Source organism: Halichondria panicea, chromosome 8 (assembly GCF_963675165.1).
Source record: "Halichondria panicea chromosome 8, odHalPani1.1, whole genome shotgun sequence".
In the NCBI taxonomy this organism is placed as follows: Eukaryota; Metazoa; Porifera; class Demospongiae; order Suberitida; family Halichondriidae; genus Halichondria; species Halichondria panicea.
In genome coordinates, this window is record NC_087384.1 from 4,956,851 (window position 1) to 4,976,952 (window position 20,102).

Genomic DNA, 20,102 nt, shown 5'->3' on the forward strand with positions numbered 1-20,102 from the left:
TGGAACAGGGTCACTAAAGTAGAAAGCTTGCTTTAGCTGACTGGGATCCATGCAGGACCTGGAGCCATACTTCTCTGAGACTCCAGGCTTCTTTGCTGTGATCCTAATCCACAGTGCATATTATCTATAGTACTACTTGTTCTCAAATGTTTCAGCATGCCTCCAGTCTGGTTTAGTTTTATTGCTCCTGAGTTGCTGTGCAAGTCATGCATGATGATGATAACAACATCACTATATGCACTGCATTATATCAGTCTTTTGGGTCTTCTGGTTTCATGTCACCAGCCGAGTGTTTGCACTTTAGTGCTCTAGTTTGTTTGTTACCCGAGGCGCGCGTGGGCGGCCACGGGTATAGTAGTCTGTTGGTTTGTTTGTTTGTCTGTTTGTTTGTTTGTCACAGGTATATCTACTCACCTGGATGCCACAGCACTGCGTTTACAGCATGGATAGCCTTCACACAACAATATCTTGATTTAAATAGTGGCAGATTTTGCTGTTAAAGCTTCTTTGTCGAGCAAAAGCTAAGAAGCTTGAATAAGCTTGTGACTAGGTCTGCTTACCTGGATGCTCTAGCACTGCGTTTACAGCATGAGTAGCCTCCACACAACAAGTTAGTACTTTTGATAGTGGCAGCTTTCGGTGTTAAAGCTCCTTTGTCTAATAAAAGCGAGCAAAATGTAGCTTGAACAGAACTTGCACATGCATTACTTATAACTGAAGTGATCCTACCAAGAACGATGGAACAGGGTCACTAAAGTAGAAAGCTGTATATACCAGGAACAATGGAACAGGGTCACTAAAGTAGAAAGCTTGAATTATAGCTCCTGCTGCTTTAGCTGACTGGGATCCTACTCCATGCAGAACCTGGAGCCATACTTCTCTGAGACTCCAAGCTTCTTTGCTGTGATTCTAATCCACAGTGCATAATATATATCTATAGTACCACTACCTGTTCTCAAATGTTCTCCAGTCTGGTTTAGTTTTATTGCTCCTGAGTTGCTGTGCAAGTCATACATGATACAACATCACTATATGCACTGCATTATATTTCTGGTTTCTTTATAATCATGTCACCAGCCGAGGGTTTGCACTTTAGTGCTCTAGTTTGTTTGTTTGTTTGTTTGTCACAGGTATATCTACTCACCTGGATGCCACAGCGCTGCGTTTACAGCATAGATAGCCTTCACAGAACAATATCTTGATTTAAATAGTGGCAGATTTTTATGTTAAAGCTTCTTTGTCGAGCAAAAGCTAAGAAGCTTGAATAAGCTTGTGACTAGGTCTGCTTACCTGGATGTTCTAGCACTGCGTTTACAGCATAAGTAGCCTCCACACAACAAGTTAGTACTTTTAATAGTGGCAGCTTTCGGTGTTAAAGCTCCTTTGTCTAATAAAAGCGAGCAAAATGTAGCTTGAACAGAACTTGCACATGCGTTACTTATAACTGAAGTGATCCTGTACCAAGAACGATGGAACAGGGTCACTAAAGTAGAAAGCTGTATATACCAGGAACAATGGAACAGGGTCACTAAAGTAAAAGCTTGAATTATAGCATAGATAGTAGCTCCTGCTGCTGGCTGGGATCCTACTCCATGCAGAACCTGGAGCCATACTTCTCTGAGACTCCAGGCTTCTTTACTGTGATCCTAATCCACAGTGCTATAGTACCACTACCTGTTCTCAAATGTTTCAGCATGCCTCCAGTCTGGTTTAGTTTTATTGCTCCTGAGTTGCTGTGCAAGTCTTACATGATAACAACATCACTATATGCACTGCATTATATTTCTGGTTTCTTTTTAATCATGTCACCAGCCGAGGGTTTGCACTTTAGTGCTCTAGTTTGTTTGTTTGTCTGTTTGTCACGAGTATATCTACTCACCTGGATGCCATAGCGCTGCGTTTGCAGCATAGGTAGCCTTCACATAACAATATCTTGGTTTAAATAGTGGCAGATTTTGATGTTAAAGCTTCTTTGTCGAGCAAAAGCTAAGAAGCTTAAATAAGCTTGTGACTAGGTCTGCTTACCTGGATGTTCTAGCACTGCGTTTACAGCATGAGTAGCCTCCACACAACAAGTTAGTACTTTTGATAGTGGCAGCTTTCGGTGTTAAAGCTTCTTTGTCTAATAAAAGCGAGCAAAATGTAGCTTGAACAGAACTTGCACATGTGTTACTTATAACTGAAGTGATTCTGTACCAAGAACGATGGAACAGGGTCACTAAAGTAGAAAGCTGTATATACCAGGAACAATGGAACAGGGTCACTAAAGTAGAAGCTTAAATTATAGCTCCTGCTGCTGACTGGGATCCTACTCCATGCAGAACCTGGAGCCATACTTCTCTGAGACTCCAGGCTTCTTTACTGTGATCCTAATCCATAGTGCATATATCTATAGTACCACTACCTGTTCTCAAATGTTTCAGCATGCCTCCAGTCTGGTTTAGTTTTATTCCTCCTGAGTTGCTGTGCAAGTCATACATGATAACAACATCACTATAATTATGGACTGCATTATATTTCTGGTTTCTTTATAATCATGTCACCAGCCGAGGGTTTGCACTTTAGTGCTCTAGTTTGTTTGTGATTGGCTTTTCTACTCACCTGGATGCCACAGCACTGCGTTTACAGCATGGATAGCCTTCACACAACAATATCTTGGTTTAAATAGTGGCAGATTTTTATGTTAAAGCTTTTTTGTCGAGCAAAAACTAAAAAGCTTGTGACTAGGTCTGCTTACCTGGATGTTCTAGCACTGCGTTTACAGCATGAGTAGCCTCCACACAACAAGTTAGTACTTTGGATAGTGGAAGCTTTCAGTGTTAAAGCTTCGTTGTCTAATAAAAGCGAGCAAAATGTAGCTTGAACAGAACTTGCACATGCGTTACTTATAACTGAAGTGATCCTGTACCAAGAACGATGGAACAGGGTCACTAAAGTAGAAAGCTGTAGAATATACCAGGAACAATGGAACAGGGTCACTAAAGTAGAAAGCTTGAATTATAGCTCCTGCTTTTAGCTGACTGGGATCCTACTCCACAGGACCTGGAGCCATACTTCTCTGAGACTCCAGGCTTCTTTGCTGTGATCCTAATCCACAGTTAGGGTTTCCACACAAAAATATGATCTCTACAAAATGGTGTTTTGAGCGATTGTGCACACAAAGCAACTAAAATAAAGCAGGCAGCCAAAATTTCGCGTTGAAATACCTTTTCTTTCTTGCACAATAGCAGCCGTAAACTCTCACCACAACTATGCGCTTGCATGCAATATTTCCACTCTAAACAAAGCACACTTCAAAGTTAAATTTCAAAACTATTGTTGAAGCATAGATAAAGGAATTTTGTGCTGCAATTCTACACTTCAAGGTAAGTAATTTAGAGCAGAATTGAACCAATTGTATTTAGTTGTCAAAGCCTGGTGTATTTTTTACAACTACAACCAAAAATTGGAAATTTTGTTTTGATGCTGTCAAAATGGAAATGTCAGTGCATTTGCTTTCCTCACCGTATTTTTGTGAAGTAGATTGGTGCATGTATCTATGATAATAATTAAAAGGAGAATCGTCCCATGTAACCACCAAACTACATCCGATGTATTTTTAGTTTTGTTTATTTTTCAATATTAATTTAACTAGATTCTACTCCGTAACACAGTAACAAACATTACGAAATGTCAGTGATCATCATATGTATTGTACACAGGCTGTTGAGTCAATAGAAGCCCTCCCCTCAATGTCTGAAATGAAAATTTCAGCCACCCAAGGTGATAATTACTATACTGTATTATAAGTATGCAACTTTAAGTCTTAGATTCACATTTTTGTTGTTCCTCACTGCAGTGCGTGGCCTTGTTAACAACAACAGGTGAACAATTTGTCCAAAAACTAAGCTTGGATTAAATCAAGTTTCAAGACGCTGAAGAAAACTATATACTTGGTCTATGCATATAGATCTACTCTATCTATGGTCTATGCATGCATGATATAACAGTTATAAGCCAACTTTTCAACAAAAACACATGCACTGCATTAATGATGAGAACAGAAAGTGTGCTATTTTGACCTAACCATTGACTTTTTACTGGAGACATAACTTTGAAAAAATTATTATTGTCAGAATACTGTAAACACATAATGCAATCTTAAAGTCAGAAGAAACTACATAGAAATGTGTGTAGTACACATGCAATGGTTGTATTAAGTGTTCACTCCTGTTATAGGGTCCTTTAAAATGTCACAAATGCCATCAACTTCTACTTGTGACGACTCTTCCAGCTCCGTTCTTACCTCTCTAAACTTAGTTCTTAGTTTTTGGACCGGACAAGTTCCACCAAATTGTTCACCTGTTGTTGTAGTTCATGTACAAGGCCACTGCAGTGAGGAACACAAAGTTTGTGAATCTAACTTGCATATAATACAGTAGTATATAGTACACATCTATAAAATTGTCACCTTGGCCTTGGGTGGCTGAAATTTTCAATTCAGACATTGAGGGGAGGGCTTCTGTTGACTCAACAGCCTGTGTACAATACATATGATGATCACTGACATTTCATAATGTTTATTACTTTGTTTATACGGAGTAGAATCTAGTTAAATATTGAAATAAACAACTAAAAATACATAGGATGTAGTTTGGTGGTTACATGGGACGATTCTCCTTTTAATTATTATCATAGATACATGCACCAATCTACTTCACAAAAATACGGTGAGGAAAGCAAATGCACTGACATTTCCATTTTGGCAGCATCAAAACAAAATTCAAATTTTTGGTTGTAGTTGTAAAAAATACACCAGGCTTTGACAACTAAATACAATTGGTTCAATTCTGCTCTAAACTACTTACCTTGAAGTGTAGAATTGCAGCACAAAATTCCTTTATCTATGCTTCAACAATAGTTTTGAAATTTAACTTTGAAGTGTGCTTTGTTTAGAGTGGAAATATTGCATGCAAGCGCATAGTTGTGGTGAGAGTTTACGGCTGCTATTGTGCAAGAAAGAAAAGGTATTTCAACGCGAAATTTTGGCTGCCTGCTTTATTTTAATTGCTTTGTATGCACAATCACTCAAAATACCATTTTGCAGAGATTATATTTTTTGTGTGGAAACCCTACTTTAGGCCTTGTGAAGGAGGCTATCCCTTTCCTTAGCCTCCTTCACAAGGGTAGCCTCGATCCCAGGCCTCTCTTCGAGGAAGAGCGGCCGGGGATCGAGGCTACCCTTTCCTATGCTGTATCTAGCCTCGAATGTACGCCGCGATTAAAATACTAATCGGCGTGGATTCGAGGCTATGCGCCAACCCTGCATGCGCATGCGCGGAGTTGTTACTACGGGTCTGAGTCCGGTCTTACTACTGTGAAGATGGCGACTAGACGTAGTAGTTTGGGTCTGGAACTGGCAGAAGCCAATGATAATGACCCCAGAAATAGTAGACAATTGTCTAAAGATGCATTGCTTGATCATGTACCTTGGCCACAATCACCAAAAAAGAATCACCGAGAAAGAAGGCGATCGTCAATGCTAGCTGAAGAGCAACTGATGGCTCTTAAAACTAACGATAACTCTGCAACACTGCCAATAGAAGAAGAGAGTGGGAAAAAACAACCACAGAATGGTAGATTAAAAGGTTGGTCATTGCTTTCCAAGGAAATAAAACAAGTACGTGATATGAAGAAGAAAAAATCAAAAGAGGAACATACTACTGGTTCAACAAGAACTGGCTCACCGGGAACTGTAGCCAGAGCAGATGGAGCTTCGTCCGTGGATTCACAAGCATTAGGCAAATCAAATAAGCTTGAAGATCAGATTAACTTGCAACACCTTGTTGAACTGATGAGAATTTTCCATGAGGCAGACGAAAATGGAAGTGATGGATTGGACATTGATGAATTTAGAGCAGCATTTGGTCACATCCTGGGAAAAGGAAAGAATGATCAACAGATGGCAATTATGTTTATGAAGATTGACACGAACTGTGATGGAACCGTTGACTGGGATGAGTTCTGCACTTACATGCTATTGGAGTATCAAGAAAAAGAAGTCATGGCTGGTGAAAAGTTGTTACCATATCCCTACCCCATGAAGATTTTGAACAGCCCAATGCATGCGGCGATGGTTTCAAAGATCACTTATCTTCCGGTGCTACAGCGACATGGTCACACTAACAGTTTGATGTCTGAAACACAGCCAGGTTGTGATAATCCTGATCCGAGCAACCCTTTAACCAGTGTAAGCGTTATTATAAAGTCCGATGTAGTGTACTGTAATAATTTCAATGTTGGTGTAGTTAATTACTAGCCGATAAAATACAGGTACTAATAGACATAATTATTACTTACTAATGTCAGTATCGCAACTAACTTTCAGACAACTGCTCAAGATGGAAGATTTCTGAGTGTCAGCAAAGACGGGACACTCTGCTTTTGGAAAAGTAATTTAACTTTACAGAGAGCCATAACATTGGATTGCGGCAAATCGAATGTGTGGGTATTTGACTTGGTTGTACTTCTAAACATCAACAAGATGATGGTCTCCTACACTGACTGTATGCTTGCACTGTTTGATCTAGCCACTGCTAACTGTGATCACCATGTTCAAATTATTGGATTACCTTCTGCCGTTGTGCAAATGTACTACTGGTTCGATCCTAAGCAAGTCAATCATGCAGTTTTAGTACTTGGAGACACTGGAGGAGGTGTTACTGTCATGGAGTTCTCAAATATCACAAACAGCCTATTTTGTTCACCTGCTAATCACCACGAATGCCAGCGAATAACCTTTTCTGAGCTATATAAGCAAGATGGACTCAAAATAACTTACAAACCAAAACTTCACAACGATTGGGTCTGCCAAGTGAAGTACTGTCCTAGTGTGTCTTACATCATGTCAAGCAGTTGTGACGAGAACAGCTCGTTGTACTTAGCAGATTTGCATACACATAAACTGGACTCAGTGATGAAAGTGACAAAAGGTGTGATCTCATTTGACTACTGCAATGAATGGAATATCATCGGAACAGGTGGTTTGGACGCAATTGTGAGATATTGGAATCCCTACGTCACAAGAAAGCCCATTGCAACGCTGAAAGGCCATTCTAGTGCTGTAATGAACATTGCCATCAATTCTGCACAGGGACTTGTGCTAAGCCTCTCCAAAGACTTTGAACTTCGTGTTTGGAGCATTGAGCACCAGCTGTGTGTTCAGAACTGCCGCAGATGCCAACTTCTCTTGCCCCACCCACCTGCAGCATTTTATCTTCACCAACGCACAGGTAGCATATTGGTCGCCACCAATGAGATTGCAATTCTCGAATCGAGCCAGTGCGAGGAGCAAGTATCCAGAGGAGCTTTGAGGGGAGAGATTACGAGCCACGAGAAACCATTGTGTGCTGCATTGTATAATGAGAACTTCAACCAAGTTGTTAGTGGATGCCACGGTTCAGTTGTGAGCGTCTGGGACATTGACACAGGAGAGAAAACAATAGAATTTTCTTGCTGTCATAGCGTGATGGAAATCACGGCTATGGCATTCGATCCGACCGGCAGAAGACTTATTACTGGCAGCAGCGATGGCTCAATAAAGATATGGAATTTCAATAATGGTGCTTGCCTATCTGTTTTGGAAAGTTCATTCACCACAGAGGTAACTTCCATCAGTTTTATGAATGAGAGAATCGTTGCAGGTGGATGGAGCCGCTGTCTGGCTATCTACCGAGATACGAGACACTCTAGTGACATCATTCCAAAATACTGGGCAGTTGGAGTTCACAAAGATGACGTTCTTTGTATGGCTTTTCAGGAACCGAATACTCTAGTATCTGCAAGCTATGATGGTAACATTATTGTGTGGAATCTAGACTTGGAAAGACCAATTTGCAAACTGAACCGAAGAAGCTTTTGCCTGAAACGAGATAAAACAAGGTGTCACTCTCATAACAGTGATACAGAGATTCGCAGCACAGAACATGCTATTGAGAAGATATTGCTTCTGAAATCTCGTGACCAAAAGAATCAGTCGTCTGCTTCTCTGATAGCTTGTGGAGGTGGTGGCTTCGTACAGATGTGGAATCACAATGGGGGAGGGCTTATTGCAGAATTTAATATCTGGGACAACTCACGACACACCATCCCTGAAGAAAATCAGCCTCTGGAGTGTATCACTTCAATGAAAGTTGACTCTAAAGACTCTCTGTTGATCACTGGAAACTCATTAGGATACGTGCAAATTTGGAAGATTGCCAAGTACTGTGTTGACGTTCCCGAAACACAAAGGCCAATTTGTACTCCACCGGAATTTACCACTGCCTGGCGTGGTCATCTATCCAGCATTGTGTCTGTTGACCTTGCTGAAGACAAAGGCCTTCTCATTACAGCCTCCACTGATTGTTCTGTTCGCGTATGGACTCTCAACGGAAGATACATCGGAACATTTGGCGAGAAAACACTCTGGAAGCTAAAGTACCCAATTAAACAAGCTAAACTGCCCATAAAAACTCTACCTGCAGGTATCAACCGAATAGCATCATTCAAGACTCTGCGTACAATATCTGGACCACGCCCGTCAAAATGGAAAGTTGCAAGGAACCTGTTTAAAATCCTGCGTCAGGCCAAGCAAATACAAGAAGCCTTGCTTATGTTCGGTATAAAAGTGCCGGTAGGAGGTACATACGGGGAAAAGAGATTTGGAGCAAGTATTCTCGGTAAATGCTATGAGAGGAAAGCACGTTTCAGGGAGCCATTAGTACCCAAGAAGCTCAAACTTGTCGAAGGAAGATTTGTAGGGCTTTATCACAGCCTCCCTTGCGACGATATGGCTGTGATCGAACTAGAGCAAGCATCAAGTGATGTAGCAGACGGAAGCAGTGAAACATGCAAGTTTTCAGATACCTGTATCTTGTACCAAGAACAAGAATCAGTGTCTTCAATCAAAGAACCTCATACTGAGCATTCACTTTTTCCTTAGTTTTTTGTACAGTATGAACATTTCAATGGTTACGAACTAACAAGTTCTGTATGGCAACTAGCTATAGGATTTGTTTATGTCTTTACTTGCTTCACACAATAATTATTATTTATAAGCAAATCACGAGCTGTAGGGAGGGAAGCATGCAAATCACTGCACACATTGATCATCTAATTCATTGCTCACGCAAAGCTACGCTAATAGAGCCATGTACGTATACTATGTACCTGCTGCTCATAGATTTGTCTGGGGATCTGAGGCTTTGGAGGATGTTCCTGCATGGAAGGGACTGTCAAATTTAAAGCGTAACTCATCAAAGTTTGCTCCTCCTTTTTCTTCAGAGCAAATCGATCGATGTGTTTCTGGCTGGGGTATTGCATTTAACATACTTAATTAATTGCCAGATAAGTAAATTGCAACACTGACAGCTAGTAGACACACACCGATTCACGCGGAGAGAAGAAATTTTTTTTTTTAATGGGCATGTGAGACACGCGCACTTGTGCGATCATGCCTTTTTAATTCCCACACCCACTTTCCCTAATTCATGAATGACAGTATAATAACAAAGTATTGAGCAAAAGTGAACATGTGCACACTAAAACGAACATTCTGTATTGATATAATAGTATGACAAGTCTACTAAATGTGTCTATAATAAAAATGTTTGCAGGTGAGAATCAGCAATCAGCTGCACATCCCACCCTGACAGAGGACACCGATCACAATTATAGCGATGAGGATGACGAGAAATACAATAACCGACGTCACCACACAACAGATGATCCACTTGAGCTGAGGGGAAGGGAGGATAAAGTGAAAGTAATACATGTACAAACCAACAATGGGATGTCGGTGGGCAGAAGCCACAAAACCACACAGAATAATTATAGTATAATGACCCATGGTAAAAAATACTACGCTTAAGGGTACACCTGCTAACACAACTTTTGTGCAAGAAAGTTTCACTTGCAGCTCTTATTGTGTACAATCATGGTCGATCAGTTCATGCCGTGCATGTGGACACTTATTTCATCTCACAAACTTCTTACCCGAGTGTTTTTCTCGTGGTAAGTGACAGCCTGTCTAACTTGCACTCCTCCTTGATGCACATACACGGAAGCATTCTCCACATTGAACTCAATGCGATTGATTATCTCTCCCTGCTCTTCCACCAGCAGAGCCATGTCATAGAACATCTCGTGCAGTTCCTACATGTACATACATGTATGTAAGTTTCACGGTGATTTATTGGAAATGCTAAATTTAGTTATTAGAGAGCTCAGTTACAAACGGCATGCTTAGATCAAAGATCTACATGTAGTTGTGACAGGACAAAATGAAATACAGAGAAAAATGCGATTACATACAAGTATCCTTATGGATTCTACAGCACAATAAAATTAATGTGCTGCACATGGATGGTGTGAGAATAATAGTGTGCTTGTATTCTTTGTCCCCCAGGAAGTTACACACAATGCCCAACATTCATTACTATGTGTATGAGGTATGCACCTTGATATTCTCCTCCAGCTGCAAGATCTCATGATGCCTGGCCTCAATCTCTCCTAGGGCCTGTCTTTTCTGAGCTGTGTCTATCAGTATCTATAGAAACACAAAAATTATATCAGACAGCAGGAGGGTTAATTCCATAAAAAGGTATTAAGCCCACATGACTTGTTTCTCAGACCCTCGCGCTTTGATTTTTTGACCCCTCTTGAATCCTTTTATTTACTCTGCTACTTTGGTAATAATCGCCAGGTTTAAAATAAAAAAATTATCATCTCATCACATGATGGCACCTTGTGCCTTTCCTGACTTGTGCTTGACAGCTGTTTTAAAGCGAAAACATAAACTAAACACCAGCAGAAGGTGTGTATGTATGTATTTTTTGTATGTGTATTTTTCTTAAGATGGTATTTTGTATCTGACATGTAAGGAGGCGTGGCCAGAAGTATTTACCCCACCTCCCCCCCTAAAAGAGCCTCAAAAGAGCCTCCTCCCCTCTTCGATTTTTAATAGAATATGCTTGAGAAACAAGTGATCAAGTTTGTGTGGCCTAAAGCGATTTTTGTACACATACACAACATTATAATAATATTATAGAGCCAGTTCATACACAGATAATTTATGTGTACTGTTTACTTAGTAAATAATGCACAATTTGACGTGCTGTAGAATAGCAGAAATTTCAGTTGAGTAACTACATAACAAACACAATGTTTTATAGAGAATGCGCAAAATAGTATATGTACGTGCATCAACTAACTCACATCCTGTGTGAAGAGGTTGAGGTTCTCCGACTCAAGCATCTCCTCCACCTCATCATCAGTCACTCTCTTACCAGCTGCACACAACGACAATTGGTCAGTATTATAATAATTCACAAGGGGTTGTATCAGGGTTTTTACAACAAAAGCGTGAGCTTCTATTTTAAGTGGGGAGAAGTCAGGATTCAAAAAACCACAAAACCACTGAAGTTAGCAATCAATATAATTATGGCTGCTCGAAAAATAGGCAATTAATTTAATTCAGTCAGGCACCTTCCTAATAAAATTACTGAAGTATGGGAAATCTTGTACTTGCATACTGTGGGCTGCAGATGAGCTATAAGTGGCCTCCTACACAGGCCTATTGCCTCTTAAAGTGAAGTGGGTGTAAGGACGAGGCTAAGCTATAAGTGGCTTATTCTATGTAGGAAGATACATGTAAGTGTGACCAGGGATACAAAAGGAAGGGGATTGGAAACGAAATTTTTTGCGTATTTTTGCGTGAAGCATTCCGCGTTATAGGGCGTGGCTAAAACTACAAAGGATTATATTTATAGTCAGCATGCTCATTACCTGTCTTGACTCCTCTACAATGTGTTGTACATAGAAACAGTGAAATTGATCATTTTTAATGTTGAAAAGTAAAGAGGATTTAGCTCTAAAAAGTCCACTAAGCCACGCAGCCACTATCACTAGACAAATAAATGCTATTATAATACAAGAAAGAATAGCTCTTACTATGAAGTCGTGGGAGGGACAGGCCTGTGGTGTGTCTAAAAGTATACTAAAGCAGTTTGAAGGACTATACTGCAAACGTTTATGAACAGTACAGCTCATCTATAGCATGAAACCATCCTATATAGCACTTAGATACATAATAACCAAGTCAAGCAATGTCCTTTGCTGTTTTGACTTCACAGGAGGGGCAGAGAAAACATGACATAGAGTAATTTAAGCTAAACTCAACAAAAATTGGAAACAGAGTAAAGACAATGGACTTAGAGCTTGTCAGTGGTATAAGCTTACTTTTCTTGAGTACCTCCCAGCCCCTGAGTGATCGCTAGTGGATAGGAGAGCTAGAAACAGTTGAAATACAACCAGAGTACGGTCAAAACAAAAATAATCGCGAGTGCGAATCATAACGCGGAGTGCTTCACCGGATGTCAGTCCTTTTACACAGGGCGTGGGCGGTCGTTTCCAATCCCCTTTCTTTTGTATCCCTGGTGTGACTGACTGTATTTGAGCTGTCTCTGGATCCTGTCCTTGTTTTTCTCTCTGTAGTCCTCTTGAATCTGATTGTACTCTTCCATCACATCCTTGAACTTTCGAGACAGAGTGACAACCTGAGTAAAAGGGGGAGGGGTTACAAACACAATAGGCTATGATATCACACACGCAGTTCTCATTCATATTTACCGACTTTTAGGAGGGGGTACCTATTGAATCCGTTACTGATTAGTACCTGAGCTTTCTTGATCCTGAAGTCAGCTGTGTCCCTGTTGGGGCCTTGTTCCTCATTGTCTACATCCCGTTTCAGGCCTATATGTACGTGTGTGTGTGTGTGTGTGTGTGTGTGTGTGTGTTGTGTGGGTGGGTGAACTGGATATTTACGTACAACAAAAGCTTCAGTTCCAAAAATAACCACAAGCACAAACAATTAACCCAATGTCATGTATAATTATCTTAGTCCAGTCCACTATGCAGACTCCCAATCTCTTACTAAACAGCGAATCTTTTCTAACTTTAACGAGCCACGAAACTAACTTTTGAGCCCATTGTGGACCCTGTGTGAGAGCTTCTTGACTTCGTTCATGAGTTCATCAGTGTTCTCCCTAGCATCTGAATTACTCACTGAGGCCAGTATGACATTGTGGTTGCGCTTGATCTTCTCAGAGTGCGACGTTATCATGTTGACGGTGCGGGTGATGTCTTCCACCTGATGGGTGTGTGTGTGTGTGTGTGTGTGTGTGTGTATGAATGGGTGGGTGGGTGGGTGGGTGAATTCATTCCACATCAGTGACCAGGGTGTCGTACAGGATTTTGATTTAGAGGGGGGGAAGTCACCAGAACATTTTACCGTATAAAAAAAGAGTCGCACAACTGGTACCTGGATGCAAATTTTAGGAGGGGGGGGGATTTGAGCTAAATATTAATGTAGTCGTGACAAAAACGAAAAAGACGAGAATACAGCCAGGTTAATGAGCCCTAAAAAAATCTCCATATAATTTATAGAATCATTCTATGCTATTAGGCCACCATTCTCTTATTACAGCCACATTTCTCTAGCATAACTCCACAAATCTTTATTTAGCATAGTCTATTAATGGTCATGTAGGACAAGACTACATGAACACTTGACAGTGAGTGCTGCTAAGACTGAAGCTAGACACTCGGTGATTCAGGGAGCTATGGTAGCTAATCGACTGTACACAGGTCATGAGTCTCAACCACACCTCTCAACCATTCATCGCAACCACATTAGCCAGAGAGGATTAAAACATTCACTTCTCAGGCACACGCACACGCACACGCACACACACCACACACACACACACCACACACACACCACACACACACACACACACACACACACACACACACACACACACACACACACACACACACACACACACACACACACACACACACACACACACACACATTGACCCTATACACACTGCCATATGTTAAAGAACAGAGCAAAATAAAGCACTACAGGAAGGAGGTGTCGGATTTAGATGCCAACGCTTACACAGTAAACAATATATCAGAACAAGAGTTCTGATGCCACCATAAGGTCTGGTGTATGTAAAATAGCAAAACACATCTGTGGACAGCTTTAAGTAAACTAAACGCAGGTAAAACAAGTTGACCGACAGACACACAAATGTCTGTAGGCATTTAAGGTTCCTTCCTCTAATGACTACTACTGTAGTAGCTGACAGTAATGCCAAACGTCACATTGTTGAAGGGATGCTACCTACATGTACAACACACACACACACACACACACACACACACACACACACACACACACCTGGTCAACACATTGTGAAACTGCTCACAAAAACAAAGTGTAGACCGACAAAAGCTTTCAATTTTAGTTCTTGTTTGTACATACACTAGTCAATTACACATCCTGATTAGTACAGTAAAACCGATGCAGCCATTCAAGACACATCCACCAACAGAGAGAACCAACAACACGATATTGGTCTTGACAACTAATACAGTAAACGCTACTTCGGCACTGACTATTTACACACGAATAGTACCCATGGTGGACAATATGCAATAGGCCTATAGGGTGTCTCACAGTTTGGAAGAATGATCCGAGGAACTCGCTTCCTTCCAGCGCCGTCTCCTCCACACCGTAGTCATCACCTCGAACAGATGATTGTTGCTGGGGAACACAGAGAAAGAAGCATAATGATTATTATGGCTCTGATGACAAGCCAATAGAGGGCACTGAAACTAGCTAGCTTCTACACACAGGTGCATGTGAGGCTAGAATACAAGCAAGCTATATGTAGTTGCTCTAACTTGATCAAGTACTGATAAAGAATTGGGTGGGTGATCAATCATGTATTGTCAAAACAGTAACTTACAGCATGCCTCAGCTGCCCCAGCCTGTCTCTCATTTCCACAGCCATCCTAAAACTTCAAACAGTCAGTAGTTATTACAGCTATTGCTAAATACAAAGGGTATACTATAACTCTGTACACTGCACTATATAAACTACATGCAACCACCTCAGTACAATTTGATCTCATTTAGTTCATGACCTTGCCCAAGTTCAACGACGTCACAGGCAAACTGCATGGGTGTGGCCCATTCTAAAAAGGTGGGTGGATAATTATGACCTAGCAGTTATTAAAAGCCGCGGTTTCTTACTGATTCGAGGGTAGGTAAAGGGTGAAATGTTGTAGACTTAACAAAAACAATTTTTTTTGCTTTTCACACACACTGTGACACAAAAAGAGATGTGACACAAAAAGAGATTATACACAAAAATTTATGAGAATGATTTGAGGGTTATAAACACAATTGTTATCAATGCAGTCTGTATTCAATTTTCCTACACACGAAGTGTCAACCAGTCATGGGAGGCAGTCCTTGCATCGGCTGAATCACTAGGAAGTAAACGATGACTCCGATTATCGCTGCCACTATCAGCAGTCCTATGAGCACACTGCACACACAGCAGCAGATGCACCACCTCAACTGTGTGAAGTCAGGAAACACAATAATCATGGAATGTACTACTACAGTAGTTTGTACTTATTTACAGTGAAGGCTCCTTTCTTTAATGAAAGCACCGCGGGTGCTGATGCCTCGGTGAAGGTGCCAAAGCTATACATAACATAAAGCTACTAATAGCTACTAATAGCTTTTATAATGCTGCTTGCAGGCAGAATCCAAACTCAAAGACTGGGTATTAAAACGATCGATGCCAAAAGTTCAAGTCTACTAAAAATTAATGTAATGGCTGCATCAGTGAGCCTTGCAGCTCTCTTCTCACTCTTGCAGCTACAAATAGCTAGCGTTCTAGTGCAGAGCTATCTACTAAGTAGAGTAGCAACGCAACACTCCATGGATAAGTTTTTCTACGCACTCTTCTGAAAAGCCGGCTGCAATGGCATTCCAAGTAAGCAAAACTAGGCATAACTCGAGAACAAATCACTATTTTGCAAATGCACAAATTAAAATCCATGACTAGAAGACTACAGAAACTCTTACTTGCACTTCATTGATCCTTGAGCAGCTGTAGCAGTCTACACACATAGACACTACCGTATACCTCTCTTGTGCATGCGCACTCAAGATCTGGTTTGGGCCAGTTAGAACTGACCAGTATAATTATGTATGGAATAGCGAATAGCGAGGTGGCCCCATTTCAGGGCCCGAGCTTTGTACAGTCATTGTCAAGCTAGCAATCTGTGACAAACAAAACGGCCAGTATATCAAGGTGGCCGTAATTCAGAGAGCCAATTGGCGAAAGTGTACTGTTATTCAAAGACTCCACTGGATACAATTGAAAGGTAGTCTATATAGGTACACAAACTTACAGTGCTACTAGGAGGGGCTTCCTATAAAATAAACATGAAGCAATGTGTACTCACCTTTCTGTTTGATTCGTGATATACGACAGCTTTTCTAATCTCCTTCCGTCCTTGGTTTGCGTACACACCAGCATTCTCAACATTCCTCTCAATCACATTGATCAGCTCGCCCTGACGGGGAAGCAAATTATCGACGGTACATGAAATCAACATTACTAGAAAAACAACAATTTGTATGATCTCAGCATTTATAACTCAGGGCAATGTATAGTTCTACTCAGTATGATGGGACTGTACAGAGTAAAGGTTGCTGTAATTGACGATTTACTGATACATGTAGTTTCACTTACCTGCTCATCCACTAGCAGTGCCATGTCATAGAACATGTCATGGAGCTCCTGAAATTGAAAATTAATATGGAGAATTGATAATTGATAACTCAGATCTCAACATACATGTAATATTATACAGTAAAAGCAGGTGGTAAAAGTAACACCTTATAATTTTGGCAAGAAGACCTGTCAACAACCACACATGTGCAAGTGCAGTATAATAATTATATTGATGCTGACTCACTCGAATATTAGTCTCCAGCTGCATTATCTCCTGATGACGGGTCTCCACTTCTCCCAGGACGGACTTCCTCTCTAGGAGGAGCTACATGTACATTGTGGGGATGGAGGATGTGAGTGTGTGGGGGGGAGGGGTTGTAAGAGTGAGGTATGGGTATGGTTACAATACGTATAGTGCTGGAGGGGCTATGTTACAGTCTACACATCACAAAACAGGATTATGAGAGGAGGTTTCCTTGAATTAATGTTCTCCACTCACATCCTGCGTGAATATCTGAGGGTTGTCTGACTCCAGCATATCATCAACCTCATCCTCCGTCACGTTACGACCAGCTGTGGGAAAAAAACCGTTGGACTAAAATTGCTAACTCTATATAGCTACATATACTTTATCAGTGTTTACACTTAGCCTCGTTCCCAGGCCTTACTTTTTCTTACTGTTGTCACTGTTCATCCATAAACATAAGAAAGACATTGTGAGGCAGCAAAGAAAGAAATGGGCGTACAGTTAAGAAAAAGTAAGGCCTGGTTTGGGAAATCGCGTGATCCACAAGGATTTTTATGAACGTGGGCGATATGTAGCCCACAATCGTGACGTAAGGTATTCTCCCACGCATTCAGAGTAAGACTGTACTGTACTGTACTGAGACAACCGCCAAGCTGTGCTGCAAGTCAGATCAGAGAACCAGCGTGGCCAGCTCTGGTGGCAGTAGCTACCTGCTATATGATAATGATGACTAAGCTATTCTACTATAGCATGTAGAAAGACACAAGAAAAGGTAATAGTGATAGAATCTAAACACACAATCTAGACTAGTAGATCATCTAGCTAAGCCTAAGGTATAGCTAGCTCTATAGTGCTTGCAAACTTCCAGTTCCAAGTCTATGTCCAGCTTGCTGCAGGCAAAGTTTTATTAGTCGTAGACCTCTGCGTGGGCAGTCCAACATCTCTAGCTCAGTATGCCCACGCTCATTTTCACCCTTCTACCACCCTTCTACCCTCACGCGACTTCCCGATACAGGCTCTCCTTTTTCCTAACTCTACGTCTATTTCTTTCTTTATTCCTCCAATTAATACCGTATTTTATCTCATTGAACGAATAATACAGTATTTTATCTTATTGAACGATTGTGATAAAGAACAGAAAAAGGAGAGCCTGTGTAGAGGCTAGTTTACACTCAAGTGAAAATACAAAACCAACCAAAGCTTGCCATAAACCCAACTAGCAATTTGTTATGCTGACTCTTGTATCATGATGTAACTTATTTTGCGTACCGTATTGTAACTGTTTTTGGATCCGATCCTTGTTCTTATCTCGATAGTTCTCCTGTACACCATTGTAATCCTCCATTACATCCTTGAAACGTCTGGAGAGAGTCGTGTACTGTGTGCGAGTGTGAGGGGATGAGGAAATGATAGTTACCGTGCAGACCAGATTGTGTGCATTGTGAAAATAAGCTACGTTACTATCTCCATAACACCCATTGCTATGGAGTGCCATTTGTTTCAAAACATCATGTGCAAAAACTGCATGTTGAGAATCTGAATGTTGAAAATGCTCTTCATGCACTGTATCCGGTCTTCAGATTTACTAAATCGTTGTCCAGATTACTGTCTGTGTTACTGCAGCCTTAACCCTTTACCTGCTGTTACGCTTTAAATCATAACATAAAAATAATGTCACAAACAGCTCATAAAGTTAAGTATATCTGGAAGTGTGGGGCCGATTTATAGTAAATCGGGATAATTATCGATACAGTGAAGAGCATTTTCATGTACATTAAACATGCACATGGTGTTTTGACACAAACGGCACCTCATACATAATTGCAACTATATAGATTAAGATAGGACAACAAAAGTTTTTCCCGGGAATTACATGTACAAAGCAAGCTTGCAGTTTCATTTAGAACCAAATACTCCCTTCTCACATGTAACATGTACAGCTGTACAGTCGGTACCTCCTCTGGGAATTTGCTAGCATTGTTATACAACAATAATTATGTATTAAACTTCCTGAATTGTATTGCAGGGCACATATAAACAATACCTGTGCTTTTCTTATCCTAAAGTCAGCACTGTTTCTGGTAGGACCCGACTCTACACCGTCCAAGTCAACCTTCATGCCTGTCGTGTGTGAGTGTGTGAGTGTGAGTGTTTTACCGTGATGGCAGCAATTAGAGGGGAGTAAGGTGGTGAGGTGTGTGACTGGCTATCAAATATAGCCTCCCCCCACACATACATTTAATGTACCAGTGGTTATACTAACACTGAGTAACACGATTACGTGCTGAACGATTACATAAACAACTTGTTATCACACTCCTACACACAGCAACATTGATCACTTCAGCTTTATATCCACACTTTATGTGCAGAGTATACTATAATTCGCTCACGTTTCAACTGGTTGTGCACTTTATGTGAGAGAGTCTTGATTTCTTCGTTGAACTGCTCATTCTGTTCACGAGCAGCTACAAAGAAAGAACATAATATGACAACACTACACAAGAGTAATATTGCAGACGCAAGCAGTTACTGTCATGTCAGCACACAGTAATTACATGGTTCTCAAGTATGGAATGAGGTACAGATGACAAATTTGGCAGCCAGGCAATCTAGGTATGTACAAATTGTGTACATGTATATTGGAGGCACTAGACTAGAAATGCCCATGAAATGCAATACGGTATACCAGCTTTTAATTAACACTTACTCTGGTTCTGAAATGAGGTGAGTATCTTGCCATGGTTGCCCCTGACTTTCTCAATGAGAGCGACGACTCTATTGATCATGGCAGTTACTTCGTCAACTGTCGAGAGCACTTTGTTGAGCTCTGTGTCTTCTTCTTCTATCCCCAGGTTACCCGTCTCTGAACGCTCCAGCTGGCCATACCCACTTCCCCCACGACCCTGGACAACAAGGAACGTTATACATTCAGTCTATGAATGAATATCAAAGCAGAAATGTTAATATAGCATAAAGCATAGACAAAAAAAGCTACTATACTGTAAGTTGTTCTCACCTTCAGAGCATAAAGTCTATCAGTCATTGCAATTGCCATCTTGATTCACACCAGTACTGTATTGGCTGCTACACAACTGTCACTTTGCTTTGCAGTTTGCAATGACAATGGAATGCAGTACGTGGCTCTGGGTCCCCACCCAATAATGCCATGTGGTTTCTGTATATCTTTCCGTATAACACCGTTAATAACACTGACCAATATTGTT

General features: G+C 40.9%; 3 protein-coding genes and 2 long non-coding RNA genes across 5 annotated transcripts; 2 read left to right on the top strand and 3 right to left on the bottom strand.

Annotated features, from left to right (window-relative positions):
- The first annotated feature begins 2,802 nt into the window (after positions 1–2,802).
- LOC135340306 (uncharacterized) lies at positions 2,803–4,105 on the top strand. The gene is made up of 3 exons (XR_010396298.1): positions 2,803–3,365; positions 3,702–3,762; positions 3,839–4,105. It is a non-coding gene; the product is annotated as an uncharacterized LOC135340306 (long non-coding RNA).
- Positions 4,089–5,050, bottom strand: LOC135340303 (uncharacterized). The gene is made up of 3 exons (XR_010396294.1): positions 4,848–5,050; positions 4,451–4,517; positions 4,089–4,369 (listed from the first exon to the last, which is right to left on the bottom strand). It is a non-coding gene; the product is annotated as an uncharacterized LOC135340303 (long non-coding RNA).
- Positions 5,051–5,370: 320 nt separating this feature from the next.
- Positions 5,371–9,076, top strand: LOC135340275 (WD repeat-containing protein on Y chromosome-like). The gene is made up of 2 exons (XM_064536599.1): positions 5,371–6,229; positions 6,368–9,076. Exons 1-2 carry the CDS (start codon positions 5,519–5,521, stop codon positions 8,960–8,962), a joined length of 3,306 nt encoding a protein of 1,101 aa, XP_064392669.1. The 5' UTR covers positions 5,371–5,518; the 3' UTR covers positions 8,963–9,076.
- Positions 9,077–9,514: 438 nt separating this feature from the next.
- LOC135340294 (syntaxin-1A-like) lies at positions 9,515–15,029 on the bottom strand. The gene is made up of 9 exons (XM_064536619.1): positions 14,841–15,029; positions 14,549–14,635; positions 12,997–13,168; positions 12,695–12,771; positions 12,467–12,575; positions 11,236–11,309; positions 10,478–10,567; positions 10,015–10,173; positions 9,515–9,757 (listed from the first exon to the last, which is right to left on the bottom strand). Exons 1-9 carry the CDS (start codon positions 14,883–14,885, stop codon positions 9,650–9,652), a joined length of 921 nt encoding a protein of 306 aa, XP_064392689.1. The 5' UTR covers positions 14,886–15,029; the 3' UTR covers positions 9,515–9,649.
- Positions 15,030–15,156: 127 nt separating this feature from the next.
- Positions 15,157–20,055, bottom strand: LOC135340291 (syntaxin-1A-like). The gene is made up of 10 exons (XM_064536616.1): positions 19,895–20,055; positions 19,586–19,781; positions 19,269–19,343; positions 18,920–18,996; positions 18,145–18,253; positions 17,128–17,201; positions 16,873–16,953; positions 16,647–16,694; positions 16,357–16,467; positions 15,157–15,457 (listed from the first exon to the last, which is right to left on the bottom strand). Exons 1-10 carry the CDS (start codon positions 19,931–19,933, stop codon positions 15,326–15,328), a joined length of 942 nt encoding a protein of 313 aa, XP_064392686.1. The 5' UTR covers positions 19,934–20,055; the 3' UTR covers positions 15,157–15,325.
- Positions 20,056–20,102: the final 47 nt, after the last annotated feature.